This window comes from Zosterops lateralis, assembly GCF_965231275.1.
Source record: "Zosterops lateralis genome assembly, chromosome: 3".
NCBI lineage: Eukaryota > Metazoa > Chordata > Aves > Passeriformes > Zosteropidae > Zosterops > Zosterops lateralis.
In genome coordinates this window covers 86,814,663-86,828,363 of record NC_139764.1, presented here as the reverse complement: position 1 = coordinate 86,828,363, position 13,701 = coordinate 86,814,663, and the positions used below count along the sequence as shown (strand labels likewise).

The 13,701-nt window shown below is 34.7% G+C and overlaps 1 protein-coding gene across 1 annotated transcript in view; it reads right to left on the bottom strand.

Annotated features, from left to right (window-relative positions):
• The window catches only part of EYS (eyes shut homolog), a gene marked incomplete at both ends in the record, with an annotated part of 727,941 nt that overhangs the window by 616,894 nt on the left and 97,346 nt on the right, over positions 1 to 13,701 (bottom strand). The window contains one exon of the mRNA XM_083857640.1: positions 9,789 to 9,893. Within this exon, the coding sequence (XP_083713766.1) occupies positions 9,789 to 9,893 (105 nt within the window). The remainder of the gene's footprint in view (positions 1 to 9,788; positions 9,894 to 13,701) is intronic.

Here is a 13,701-nt window from a genome sequence, read left to right as displayed (position 1 = left end):
ATAAATGGTACTAAAAGAAGACATAGAAATGATACAGAGTGATAACATATTCCCATGAAGTACAGCATAGTTTACCAACCACCTTCAGGTAAATAAGAATATATTTCTCATTCAATTAAAAAAATTAAGGAGGACAAAAGAAAATTATGTCCAGGGTAAATAAGTAAATTTATGTGGAATTTAGTTAAACAATTAATAAAATTTCTTGATAGGAAAAATTCATCACCTATAGAAAGGATAAACATCAGTGAACTTTCTATTTAAATGTTTCCCTGAGAAAGTAAATACAGACTTTTTCCATCAACCTATGATTTTGTTTGCTAAATCAAATAAATTTCCATAAGCAATTCCAATTACTTACATGAACAGTCATAAGTATATATTAATAATAGGCAGCTAGAGAGATATTATATGTATATTTTAATATGAGATTTTGTTTATCTAAATGTGGTTTTGTCATTGATATGTAAATTGAATTTCTAGATATCACAAGAAATCTGCAAACATGAAACTGAAGTTACACATATAACCAAGAAAGTTTATATCGAACTTATTTAATGAAAATGTCAATACGATGCAGTCAATGGCTCAATGTCCAATTTGAAATCAGTGACAAATGGCATTTCTCAGGGGTCACTATTTGGACCAGCATTGTTTAACATCTTTGTTGGTGGTAGGACAGTGGAATTGAGTGCACCCTTGGGCAATTTTTCTGACTACACCAATCTATGTGGTGCGGTCGAGATGCTGCCAGGAGAGGGACGACATCCAGAGGGACCTTGACAGGTTTGAGAGGTAGTTAAAAAATATAAAATTCTGATTCCACACCTTGGACAGGTCAATCAATCCCAAACACAAATACAAGTTGGGCAGAGGCTTGGCAGAGTTTTGCCAATGTTTGCAAGAACAGGACAGAAAGGACAGAAAAGTATTTTGGCGTACAAGGGTATGTAGTGAGAGGACAAGGAGGGGATGGATTCTAGTACTTAAAGGAGGGTTTATGAAAGTGAGGGACTTTTTCTACTGGTAGATAGTGACATAGACAAGGGGTAATTGTTTCAAACTGAAAGAGCACAGAATTAGTTTAGATATTAGGAAGAAATTCTTTACTGTAAGGGTGGTGAGGCACTGGAACAGGTTTTCAAGAGAAGCTGTGAATGCTTCATCCCTGGAAGTGCTCAAGGCCAGGCTGGGTTAAAAAGCTTGGTCCAGTGAAAGGTATCTCTGCAGGAGTGGAGGAAATAGGGGACATTTATGGTTTCTTCCAATCCAAACCTTTCTATGATTCTGTGCAGGTTTATAAAAATATCTGCACCAAAGTATAAACATTCCAAGGCACAGGGTGCATAGATGAACAGGTTGTTTCAAGTGGTACAGGCTATATTTAAGAAAAGACATACAGAAGAGTAGTTGATATACATTTTCTAATTAGACAAAATGATAATATTTTGTTGAAGAATCAATTAACCTTGGAAACAGATCCCAACTTAACCATGTAGATCATCAATAAATTTGATTGTAGCTAGGATCATGGGTAAAGCTGACCCTACATTTCATACATAATGCTGCAGTAAACTTTATTGAGTTGTGCAGGTGTTCCTTTTTTAAGAAAGAGTTATGCAAATTGACGATTGATCATTGATGACCTTTATGTTATTGCTAATTTCATCAGCATTGCTTTATTGTTTTTAAAGTGCTGTGTGAATCTGGCCTCAGGACTTTCTGGTTCTGTTTGGACTGAGTATCTGATTTGAGGACTGCCTTTGGAGGTTAGATGCAACAACAGATTAATAGTGTGGGCAGCCTAGACTTTAAAGTAGCTGGAGCAAAACCGTGCTATTAATTAATTTAAATTTTTATTTTTAATTGTTGAAGTCACAGCACAGGTAGATTAGGGTGTAGTTTGTCTCAAACAGTGTTGTGCTTCAACAATTTGGGCCGTAGCTTCACTGTTACAGTCCTGAGTTATCCTCTAAAAAGGACTGCCAATTATGTTGAACATAATAAAATGGTGTGGTAATTTTTGTGAGGTTTCATTTTATTGTGCCGTAACTTTTGAATTGTGCCTTACTACAGCTGATTTTCACTGTTTGTACAGACTTCAATTCTGCCCTTATCATCCTGCTGCACATATCATTCTTCATGTAATTTTTTGATGATTCACATTTAGTTATAGTATGTACATATTTTCTACTTGTCCTTTTCAGATCCAGAGAGTGGATTAAAGCATAACATTGCACTTAATTAAAATTGATTAACTGTTTTAAGAATCTTAAAGCTATCATGCAAAGAATATGGTAGAAAATTATGTGAATTAAAAAAAAAACCCTCCAAAATTCATTTGTAAAGATGAAAGAATAGAATCAGTATAATGCTAAGGAGACCTCTGCCCACTTTTACTGCAATGTGTTTAGTGACAGAGTAAATCACATCAGCTGGTATTCACCTCATCTATCTGCTGCTGGCTAAAACTATGTTTTCTGAATGCAAGCTCTCCCAGTTTAAACTCTGATACGAAAGACTGGTACCTCTAGAAAAATTATATCCCATTATTTCCTATTTTGTTTGCAACAACAAGGATTGCCCTTAAAGCAAACAAACTAACAGAACTCTCAGGATCATATTAATACTGAAAATAAAAACAACATGAAGAAAGCATGTTGTATAAATTTTCCTAATATAAATCAGGCATCATGACACTATTATAATACAAATAGCACAATACTTTGTCATGTGTTTCATCCAATATTCTATATGAATAAAATGGAAACTATATCAATTTAAATAACATACAACAAAAAAAGATGAGTAGCATAGGAGTAGTGCAGAAATGTTTTTTGAAACCTAAGAAGCAGGTTGTCATGGAAACAGCTGGGTTAGGCATCTTTTTGTTGCTACAATTTTATTCAGCTGATGTTTATTCTTTATGTTATTTTAATAAATTAATCTTCCTGAAGTAATTCGTGATTTTAAGTTTTTTTCAGGATAAGGTGCTATGTTAAGAACTTTTCAGATATAAAGAAAAGACTATTGGCATATTCATGAACACTGAAACATATAAAAATGAAAATTTTCAGTTTACTCCTACTCTCACTTATCTGAAATACTAAAAGAGAAGTTGTGAGTCATTCCCTCCACAGAAGGCTATCATGACACTCTACACAATATTTTGCCTCAAGTGAACTAAAGGAAGAAGGAAACCTGTAGAAACATTCTCACTGAATTTGAAATACTTAAATTATTTACCCTATATGAATAGAAGAGGTGAACTGAAAAGTTCAATGAACAGAATTAATCTAAAAATGTAATTTAAACCAAAAAATCTTTAAAATTTAAACAATTAAAATAAAGAAGTAGCAGATTAACCAGAAAAGGAACATAAGTACTCAGTGACAAAAAAAAAAATTCTTGCTAACTACCCTGTCTGCAAGAAACAGAAATTTAATTTGTATTTATGAGCATACCTGCAACAAATACAAGTTTCTAAATATTAGTTTTCATAGAGAAAAAAAGGTGAAATACCAAAAGAAGCAGAATGGAAAAGGTAACAAGGGGCATGTCTTTAGAAAACAACCTGAAAGAAGCAATATAAAACAAATTTAAAAGCATACCCAAAGAATTAATAGCATTTCAATGAGCAATATAAATGGCCAAATTTAAAAAAACCACCAGGGACTAATAAAAATTATATGAAAACTGAGCCACATAAAAGAAGAAGCAAGTACAAAGAAACTACAAGGCAATAAAACATAGAAGGAATAAATCCATGGGTTTGAAAATGTATGTTATTTCTTGGAAGAAGAGATGATCTAAGAGTCTCCATGGATACTTTTTTCCCTGCTAAACTGGTTCACTGATAGGTAAATGCTGGTTCACTGATGTGTAAAAAGTTTTCTTGACACATTAGTCTTAACAAAGATTGGCTACAAGACAGTCCTTTAGGACTTTCTCATCAGTTATCTGCCCTTCAATATTCTGATAGATTCTGCGGAGAATTACATTCACTCTACATTGAGCCAACAGCATATTAGTTCCAACATCACATATTAAATCAAGTATCAAATAGTAGCTGCATATATATCATCGCTTAAGCTTCCTTGGCCATTGCTTCCATCGCTGAAGATGGCATTAGGATGAACTTCTATTACACTGAATTCAGAATACATATTAATCAATAGTGATCAGTCCTTATATTTCTAAAGATGAAGATAACATGGGGATTGCAAGTGATGGCAACAGACAGTACCTATCCTTTTCTTCAGTATTTTTGGTACTGACTGGAGGTTTTCTCTGCTCCAAGGAAAGAGGCTGGAGTATCTTTCAATAATGATGATGATTTTCATCATATGATACTATTTAACAACACACATTGCCTTGCTGTGTTGGAACATAAGTTTCAGACTCCTTGTAATACCTTGCTTTTCCAGTGCCATCTTCCAGACATAGCTGCTATAGGTGCAGCCCTTGAATCTATCCCAGTACTGAGCAGAAGGTTTATGTAGGGCTTTTTCACCCAGCTTATAGGACTTATTGTTACAGTGCTTTCCCCATATTTCAAGAGTCTTACAAAAAATTCCTTATGTTACTTTTATCAATCGATAACCTGAATTTAAATATTTTAGAACTTTCTTAATACAAACTTCATCCTTTTTTGCAAGACAGACTAGAGGAAGCTAAAATAATCAAGGTTCCTATTTTTACTTTTCATTTTCCTAAATCTGCTGATTCACAGAACTGATGCTTTTGATTGTGTGGTGGGTTCACCTTGGATGGCTTCCAGACCTCCATCCAGCTAGCTGCTTTCTTACTCCCACTCGTCAGCAGGAGGGGAGAGAAAATTAGATTAAAATCTCATTGGTTGAGATAAAGAGAGTGAGATCACTTAGTAGTGAGAATTATGGGAAAAATAAACTCAACTTGGAGTAAACATATTAAATTTATTGCCAATAAAACCTAGAGTAGGATAGTGGGGAACAAAGCAAAAGCTGAAACATATTACACTTGAGCTGACCTGCCTAAAGTTCAGAAATAATGCTTGTAAAATCTCCTGTACAAGGTCATCAGTATATAACAGTAACCTGTCACCCAAGCTATATTATTATATAATTACTTTCGTATCAAACAATTTCCAAAGATGTTTAAAATGTTCACCTGAAAGCCATGCATATCTTTTACTAAGAGAGAAAAGGACTTAGGCAATGATTTCATACTATATCTAAAGATATTGTCTGATTCTATATGATCTATTTGTGTATTACACTCTCTTATCTTGAGGTGCAAAAATGAAGATCATGCTCTGTCACAAAAATCCACAAAAGTAGACCTTGAAAGAGACTATTACTTAAAGTACCTTACACCTTTTGATGCCTGGGATTCCTATATTGTGTTAATAAAATGAAAATGCAGCACAGGGAAATTAGAAAAACAAAACCAAAAGGAAAAAAATCAAACCAACCAAACAAATAAAAAAAAACAACAACCCTCCCTCCAAAAACCCCAAATCCCAAAAAAACCCCTAACTCCAACATCAACCCAAATCGCTTGCAAGGAAAGGATTTTGTCTAGATATCTACTTTTAAAATTTGACTGTAGTGATTTCAGGTTTCCAGCAATGCTGAGATACAGCTATGTGAATTAATGATCTGTATGATTAAATGACCTAATTTCATCCTATTTAGTGACAATATCTTAACAACAGCATGATGGACTACTGGAATAATTTCTAAGAAAGGTTTCAGATGTGTTACAGAGAATTCTAATGGATTATTTTTAAAGCTGCTGAAAGGGGATTTGTCTTATAAAAATAACAACTTGAGTATTAAAATTGACCGCATATTAAGAAATTGAACTACTTGAAAGTAATTAATAAAGCATAAGATATATTTTCATAAAATGAGTTCATACAATTAAATGTATATATTTTAGATGTGTTAAATATATAATGCTCTGATTTATTAGCAAGGAAAAACAATTGTGCTTCTCAAGGATGAATGAGCTCTAAATATAAGTTGGAAAACCAACTAAAAAAATGCAATTTTCAGGTCATTTAAATGGACTGCATAGGCTACTGAAGCATTTGGGGTAGATCTGAACAACTCTCTGGAAGAAAAAACTGTCTTGGAAAGTTCATACAGACAGAAATATGTCAGACTGATGATTGCTTTAATATAGCACAGGTCAATTAGCACATTATATGTGCTTTTCCCACTTCAAGCTCTTTAAATAAAATAAAACTGGAGGACCACAAGTCTCAGTCAAAAGCAGTTTTATCAGATTATGAGTCTTCTCTGACAATTTAATTCTGTTAACTGCCCCCAATGGCAATATTGTAGTTCCTCTGCATTTCTTAAACACTCTACTGTATAAAGACACAGTATCTGAATGATCCTATTCATTATTAGAAGCAACCTAAATATTAACATTCTGTTTGAGTTAATGAACCTTGTTTATTAATCAGGCTTATCAGGTTGCTTTCTTCAACTACAACCAAATATCTGCAGTACACAGTACTGTGAAGAATCCAGCCTTACATTTTTCATGTTTATGTTCTCATTGGGCCAGTTATGCATTTTCCAGATGCAACACTCAATATCATATGTAACCAGATGGGCTTTTGGAAAAATATACATCTTTATAATAAAAAAGTGCTGGTCTTACATCCACTTTGCATGGAAATTCTATAAAACAAAATATAAAAATCACTTTTTCCTTTCAAAACATAAAGGTTTATTCTATTTTTACTATTATACATCTCTTCATTATTAACCCATGTCAAGATCATTAGTTAAATTATCTTCACCCATTGCTAATGTAAAGCTCTTTGGGAGTATTTCCACATCCCTTTTAGCTTAGAAGTATTGTTTCTGAAAGAAAAACAAAAAAGAAATTAATCCTTTCCTGATAAATTGTGCTTTAAGAGCACTTATACTCTCTTGTATTCAAATGAATGACAATAATTTGTTATTGTAATAATTTGGAGAAAAAATATGCCATAATTTGAAGAAAAACTATTCAATGAACTTCAATGTATACAACTCCTAACTGTGATTGCCCTCTTAATGTATGTAATCCCTAGCTGTGGTCACCCCTGAATTTTTAGTCAAAGGTAAAAAACAGTGCTGCTCACTTTTGACATGGCAGCGACATTGACATATTTCTTGCCCAACAAAGTTAACTTAATATGTATCTAGTAAAATAGAGTTACTTATAAAATAGTAATCTAAATAAAATTAGGAACAGGACCTCCCCTGAAGACAGAGGTAAGATCTTTATGATCATTGTTTGTAGCATATTTGATGAAAGGTCAAATTTGAGAAGACATCATAAAATAAGGTACAGATACTATTTTAGACAACAGAGGTAAAGCACAAAAGTGCAAAGAAAGCATCTACCCACCTAATGAGTAAAAATGCTATTGGTCTAGTCAGACAGTTACAGATGCAAATTTTTTCATTTACAAGAACTTGATCGTTTGGGCATATCCAAATTATCCAAATTCACTGTGTTCCCTTGACTATTGCCATTGAATATATATGATTTTTATTTTTTTTTTAATTACTATTCCTTACTTGCTGAAAAGCCAGCAACTACTTTCCTCTGAAAAGCAAAGCTTATTTCTTTCCCAGAAACCCAGTAGGACACTGGCTATCAATTAAACTATGGGGGGATAAATTTTCATCTTTCACTTAAAGATTAGCTCAAGTCAGCTGTGTTACCTTTTGAAGTGATACTCTCGTTTGAACTGAGGTAGCAGTAAAAATATTCAGTAATGTAGCTACTTGTGATTTCAGGCAATTTACAGACATTATTTAATCATAGCAATGTATTTGCAAGATGGTTACATTTGTTTATCTGCATCTTCACCTAGAGAATATGAACTGGGATATTAATTAATTTGTCAAAGGCACAAATGGAATGCATATCACATTTAGATTAAAATTCTCCTCTTTTTAGCTCATTGTTAGATATTCACATCACTGCGCAATTTTCCCCTTCTCTAATCCGGTTTACTGTTATATTAATAATGTAGCAGCAAGTCTTATCTCTTTTCAGAAACAACTGATCATTTCTACAGATGACCCCTGGTTCACCATGAAGTTTTTTGATCATTTGACTGATGATGAAGAACCACTGCTCTACACAGCATTTCTTTAGAGTCACTAGAATGAAACTCATAATTTTTAGTGCATATGTCCATTATATAAACTACATTGTTCCAGATGACACACTCACACTAGGAATTACAATAAAAATTAATTGGGTAAGAGACTTTTACAAAGTGACTGGCTTGTCTTTAAAGAAAGAGGCACAGGCAGTTACTAATACAATGACACAACAATTTTGTTTCCTGTCACCGGCATGCATTCTGCTGTATGAAAGAGATCTCCTTTTAGATCTGTGGGAAGAAAGAGGTGCAGGATGCTTCTGTGTGAAATTCATTGTAGATAAAAGTTTTGGTGAACACCAACAAGAGTCAAACGCATGATAGCAAAGTGGTGCACTGAATGTGATAATCTCCATCTCAGAAGAATAAAGTAGATAATGTCTGTGTTAATGTTTTCTACAGCCTTTATTCGGTGAAACACCTGACAGGCTTACATTTGTCTCAGTGAAGCAACAAACTTGAAAGCATCACCTTATCTTTGAAGATATAACTCAACATTGTCTTCAGTTCCCAACTTAGCGGTTACCAACCTTAAGGCATTTAAGGATCTTATGCTATTAAATACTTTAAAGTTCTCTTAAAATAAGATATTCAGGTTGAGAGGGTTCACTGGAGATCTATGTTTCAGTACTCTGACATTTCCAGGCTTTACTGATCACCATCAGTTTATCTTCAAAACACCACAGTACTATAAGTATTTCTTAGCCTATAACTGTATAGAATTAGGTTTCTTGACCTTATTTTACATAGTAAAAATGAGCTTAAAAATACATGTCATTTTAGAATTCATCAGCAATTTTTCATCCATATTTATGAATGAATTTACAAGTTGCAAAATCAGTACTCCAGGCTCCTTTGGTCAAAGCAATTTCTAAGGTTAGGAATTTCTAACCCACCCTTTTCTATACTTTCTTAGTCAACACAAAATAGTGTGTAAAATCTCAAATTAAACAGTGTGTATATATAATTAGCAAAGCAAAATCGTCAGCATCATATATTTTTTCCCTAATTTTGATTGGTCTTTTTGCATTGTTCTTAGTTTGCTTGCCACCTGGCCTGATGCATCTTGGATGTCTCTTATATCCTCTAGCATATCTTCCAGCTTTATACAATACCTTGGATACTTCAGAACATTTCAGATGCCATGAAGATCAGGCAACCAGATTGAAGTCATACAAACCTTAGAAAAATGTTTAGTTCCTTAGTTCTTTTGGGAATTAGTAATTTGGCCATTGGAATTGGATTTGAAAGATTGGGGGTTTTATGTTTGCTAAATTTCAACATTTTGCTGCCCAAACCCTACTTTTTTAAAGAATGTGTTGCTGTAAGGTGTTGATACAAATACACACTAAATAATTTAAAATCCTCAGTTCTGTCATATTTCTTCTCAGTATCTTCCAGTACAACAAGTATTTTTTATCTAAGTATTCTATAATTTATAATATTTTCTTATGACAAATTAGAGAAAATTTAATTTTTTATTAGTCTAAATAACTACCTCTGTACATTTCAAAATGCAAGCGGAATGCTTGCATTGTACAAGACTTCATAGCCCTTGAGTAGCAAATGTGGGGCTCCCGTATTGTGCCAATGTAACAATCATATAAAAAGTATAAATGCTTACCAAAGGGGCAATTGCATTTGAAGCCACTTATGTACTCTTCACAGGTTCCTCCATTCCAGCAGGGTCTGTCTTGACACTCATTGATGCGAACAGAACATGTTTCTCCTGAAAATTTGAATTGAAAAATAAAGAACAAATGTGGTGACATGTTCAAATCATAGAGATATATTTGTAATGAAAAAAGTCTGTGGGATTGTCAAAGTCTACGTGGTGACCTCACTGACCATGGTACACTGCATGCACAGGACTACTGATAAACTCCCTGTGTGTCATGACTTTTTCTGCTTCATTGGTAACAGGGCAGTCCATTTTGACAGGCAAGGTTGGAAGTATTACAATCAGGAAAATAGAAAACTTTCCTACTGAGGTTATACATAATCCTGAAGGGTTTTTTTCCAGTATACAAATCTACAGTATTCGAGCAATTTTTGTCCAGTTTTGTCAATAATTTTCTTTCATTTTGCTCTCTGACACCTTTGAAACGGAATTGTGAAGTATCATTATGTATGAAAATCAGGTGAATAGTAATTTATGACATTTATTTGTAATAGAACAGTTCATCCTATGTCCTACAGCAAGCTTTCAGTACTGTAATATTGGACATTTCGAGTAAGATCAAATCACTAAAGAACATATAGTGAGGCAAAATGCAGATAAAGGGGGATGAAATAATTAAGAGCAAAACTAGGAGATATAGTGAAATGTTGATTTTTAATCTACAAAGGGGATTGCTTTGATATGTAACGGGAAAAGCTATTTCCAGTGCATTGGGTTTATGTGGCCAGGCTTTGGTAGAAAGAGGATCACAAGAGTGGCTTTTGTGAGAAGGTACCAGAAGCCTCCTCCATGTCCAAGATGGATGTCCTGCTGGCTGAGGCTGGGTGGACCAATCAGAGATGATGGTAACATCTGTATGGTAACACATTTAAGAAGAAGGACAAAAAGTTCTTGTCCAGGTGAAACTGCAGCCAGAGAACAGCTGAGTAAGAGCATGTGAGAGGAACAACTCTGCAGGTTCCAAGGTCAGAGCAGAAGGAGGGGCAGGAGGTGCTGCAGGTGTCAGAGCTGAGATTCCCCTGCAGCCTGTGGGGCAGCCCATGGTGAGGCAGCTGTGCCCCTGCAGCCCATGGAGGGCCAGGGGATGCAGAGATCCACCTGCAGCCCTTGGAAGACATCATACCAGAGCAGATGGAGGCCTGAAAGGAAGCTGTGAACCTGTGGGAGGTCCATGCTGGAAAAGGCTACTGGCAGGGACCTGCAGACTTGTGGACAAAGGAGCCCACACAGGAGCAGGGCTCCTGGAAAGACTTGTCACTGTGTGGGGAACCATGCTAGAGCAGCCTGTCCTTGAAGGACTGCATGGCATGGAAGAATAACCTGTGCTGAAGTAGTTTGTAGGAAACTGTTTCCCATGGGATGGACTCTTGTTGGAGAACTATTTATTTCCTGTTGATGGAAGAACACTGTGATGAAGCAGGGTAAGGATTCCACTTCCTGAGCAGTGGGAGAAGCCACAGATGATGAACTGACCATAACCCCCATTCCCTGCCTCCCTGTGCTGTTGGCAGGGAGCAGGTAGAGTTGGGAATGAGGAATGGGTGAGGGAAGATGTTTTTAGAAGTCTTATTTTACGTCTCATTATCTTGCTCTGATTTTATTAGTAATACATTAAATTAATATCTCTAATTCTAGTTGGTTTTCCCTGTGATGGTATTTGGTCAGTGATCCCTCCTTGTCTAACCCATGAACCCTTTGTTATATCATCTCTCCCCTGTCCAGTTGCAGAGGGGAGAGGATTTGGTGAGTGGCTGGCATCCAGGCAGGGTCAACCTACTACATCCAGCCATAGGAATATGGAGGTAAATCACATTCAGTACTTACAACAAGTCAGCATTGTGGAAAGCAGGCTGGACTTGCTGTGTATCTTACAGCAGAAGATAAAAAGAAACCAAATGCTTATATTCCTCTGAATTCTTTTCATGGTGAAAATAATTTGGTCTCTTCTCTACAGCACACCGACACAGTCTCTTAGAATCATATAAACCAAGACTCTCGGTTCTCAAATCCTGTATCTACTAGATACAAAAAGTCTTCATTGGAGAAGCATCAAGATTCTCTTCCACACATAAACTTGTGATAGAAGGGCTCCTTTTGGATTTTTCTGCCTCTTAACATGCTTTGCATTTTCCATAAAATTTAAGGATATTTGGATTAAACGGGGGGAGAAAAAGCATAGCCCAGAATGAGTACAGGTAACTCAGTAAATTAAAAAGCTTTCTGCTAAGAGCAGCTCCTGAGTGCTGTCTAACATATGCCATGACAGCAGTGAGCATTACAGCAAGGACTGGCCAACATATAAATTAATTTCTAAGTTCTTTAATTTTTAAAGAATTTTCTTTGAAGGTAAGGTAATGCCACTATATACAACCTTGCTAATCTAATTCTGGTATTATGCATTCCTTCTGCTTTCCAGTTCAGATCTCTGATTTTGGTGTCTCTTTTAAGGGAGATAAATAAAAATGCATTGGCATCTGTTCTCTTCCTCTGGATAGGCAGGTAGAGAGCAGTACAAATAACACAGAGTTTCCTGCAGAAGTAAATTATCTGGCCACAAGCCATAGGCAAGCTGAAGCATGTACTAGAAAAACTTAACGAAACAGATTCTTTCACCTCCCTCAAATTGTTAAAGGTTAAAGCAAATGCAGTTTCAAGGGAAATAATAGAATGAGATCATCCTCATATACTGATGATATCCAAGATAATATGCAAGGGGGGACTTAGGAATTCATGTTCTTGGAGTACAAAGGTAATATGTGGGTAGTATTTTAAAAATATTTCAGAGAGAATCAAGGAATCTATAAAGCTATTGTGAGACCATATTTTCTGAGTATTTGAGACATGAAAAAAAGCTGAACAGACACAGAGAAGCCTTTTTTACTTTCAGTATGCAGCTCCTCTCAACTACACATTTGAAATGTATGATGAGAACTTTCTTTGAAAGTCAGATAGAAATTGTTAATTAGCTACAAATTGCTTTCAACATCAAAGTATGTTAATATTAATATTTTTTTGGTTTATACTTTTAAGGTTAAAATTAATACAACATATCCAAACATAATTTCTAGTAAAACATAACATTTAATTAGCTATTTAATAAATCATAGCTCAAGGTCTGAGTTCCTATACACTTTAAAGGCATCATATCACCAATTCTGAAGTACAAAGAGAATGTTAAAAATTATTGTGAGCCAACTCTACTTCTATTAATGCTATAGAATATTTTACACTGTATAAAATTGCAGTGCTCTCAAATATATAACAGACAATTAAAGGAAAGTCTCTCACTTTTGCAAATTGCATTGCCTGATCTTTAACAGCAATGTATTCTACCAGCACACTGATGATACACAAGACATTCTGCAGGAGCACAAAGGTGCTGAGAAGAATGTAAGGACTTGGGAAGGTGAATGCTAAAAAAAAATAGCAAAGATATTTTTGTCCTCCTCCAGTGTTACTGATATCACTTATTCTCTTTAAAACAGTCATGCTATTTTAGCAAATGGAGGAACTCTGACATTCTCAGGTAAATATAACTGCAGATGAATGATGACAAAAAAAATTACGTTTCATAAGTCTAATGGAAGAAGTCTAATTGAATATTCCTTACCTTCAGAAGTGTAACTCTGTAAGATCACTAAATTTAAAATTTTTACCTGTCAAACTTTGGATGTCTTTCTTTTGCTTAACTTAAAGACATTAATTTTGCACTTTATTTGAACTTATCGAACTATTGTTAGATTTTGAGGGGTTTTGACATTGAAATAAGTTTAACTTCAAATGATTCTCAAATATAACATTCAGACATTAGAATAAATGTCTGAAATTAATTCAGAAATTAGAATAAAACTGAAAT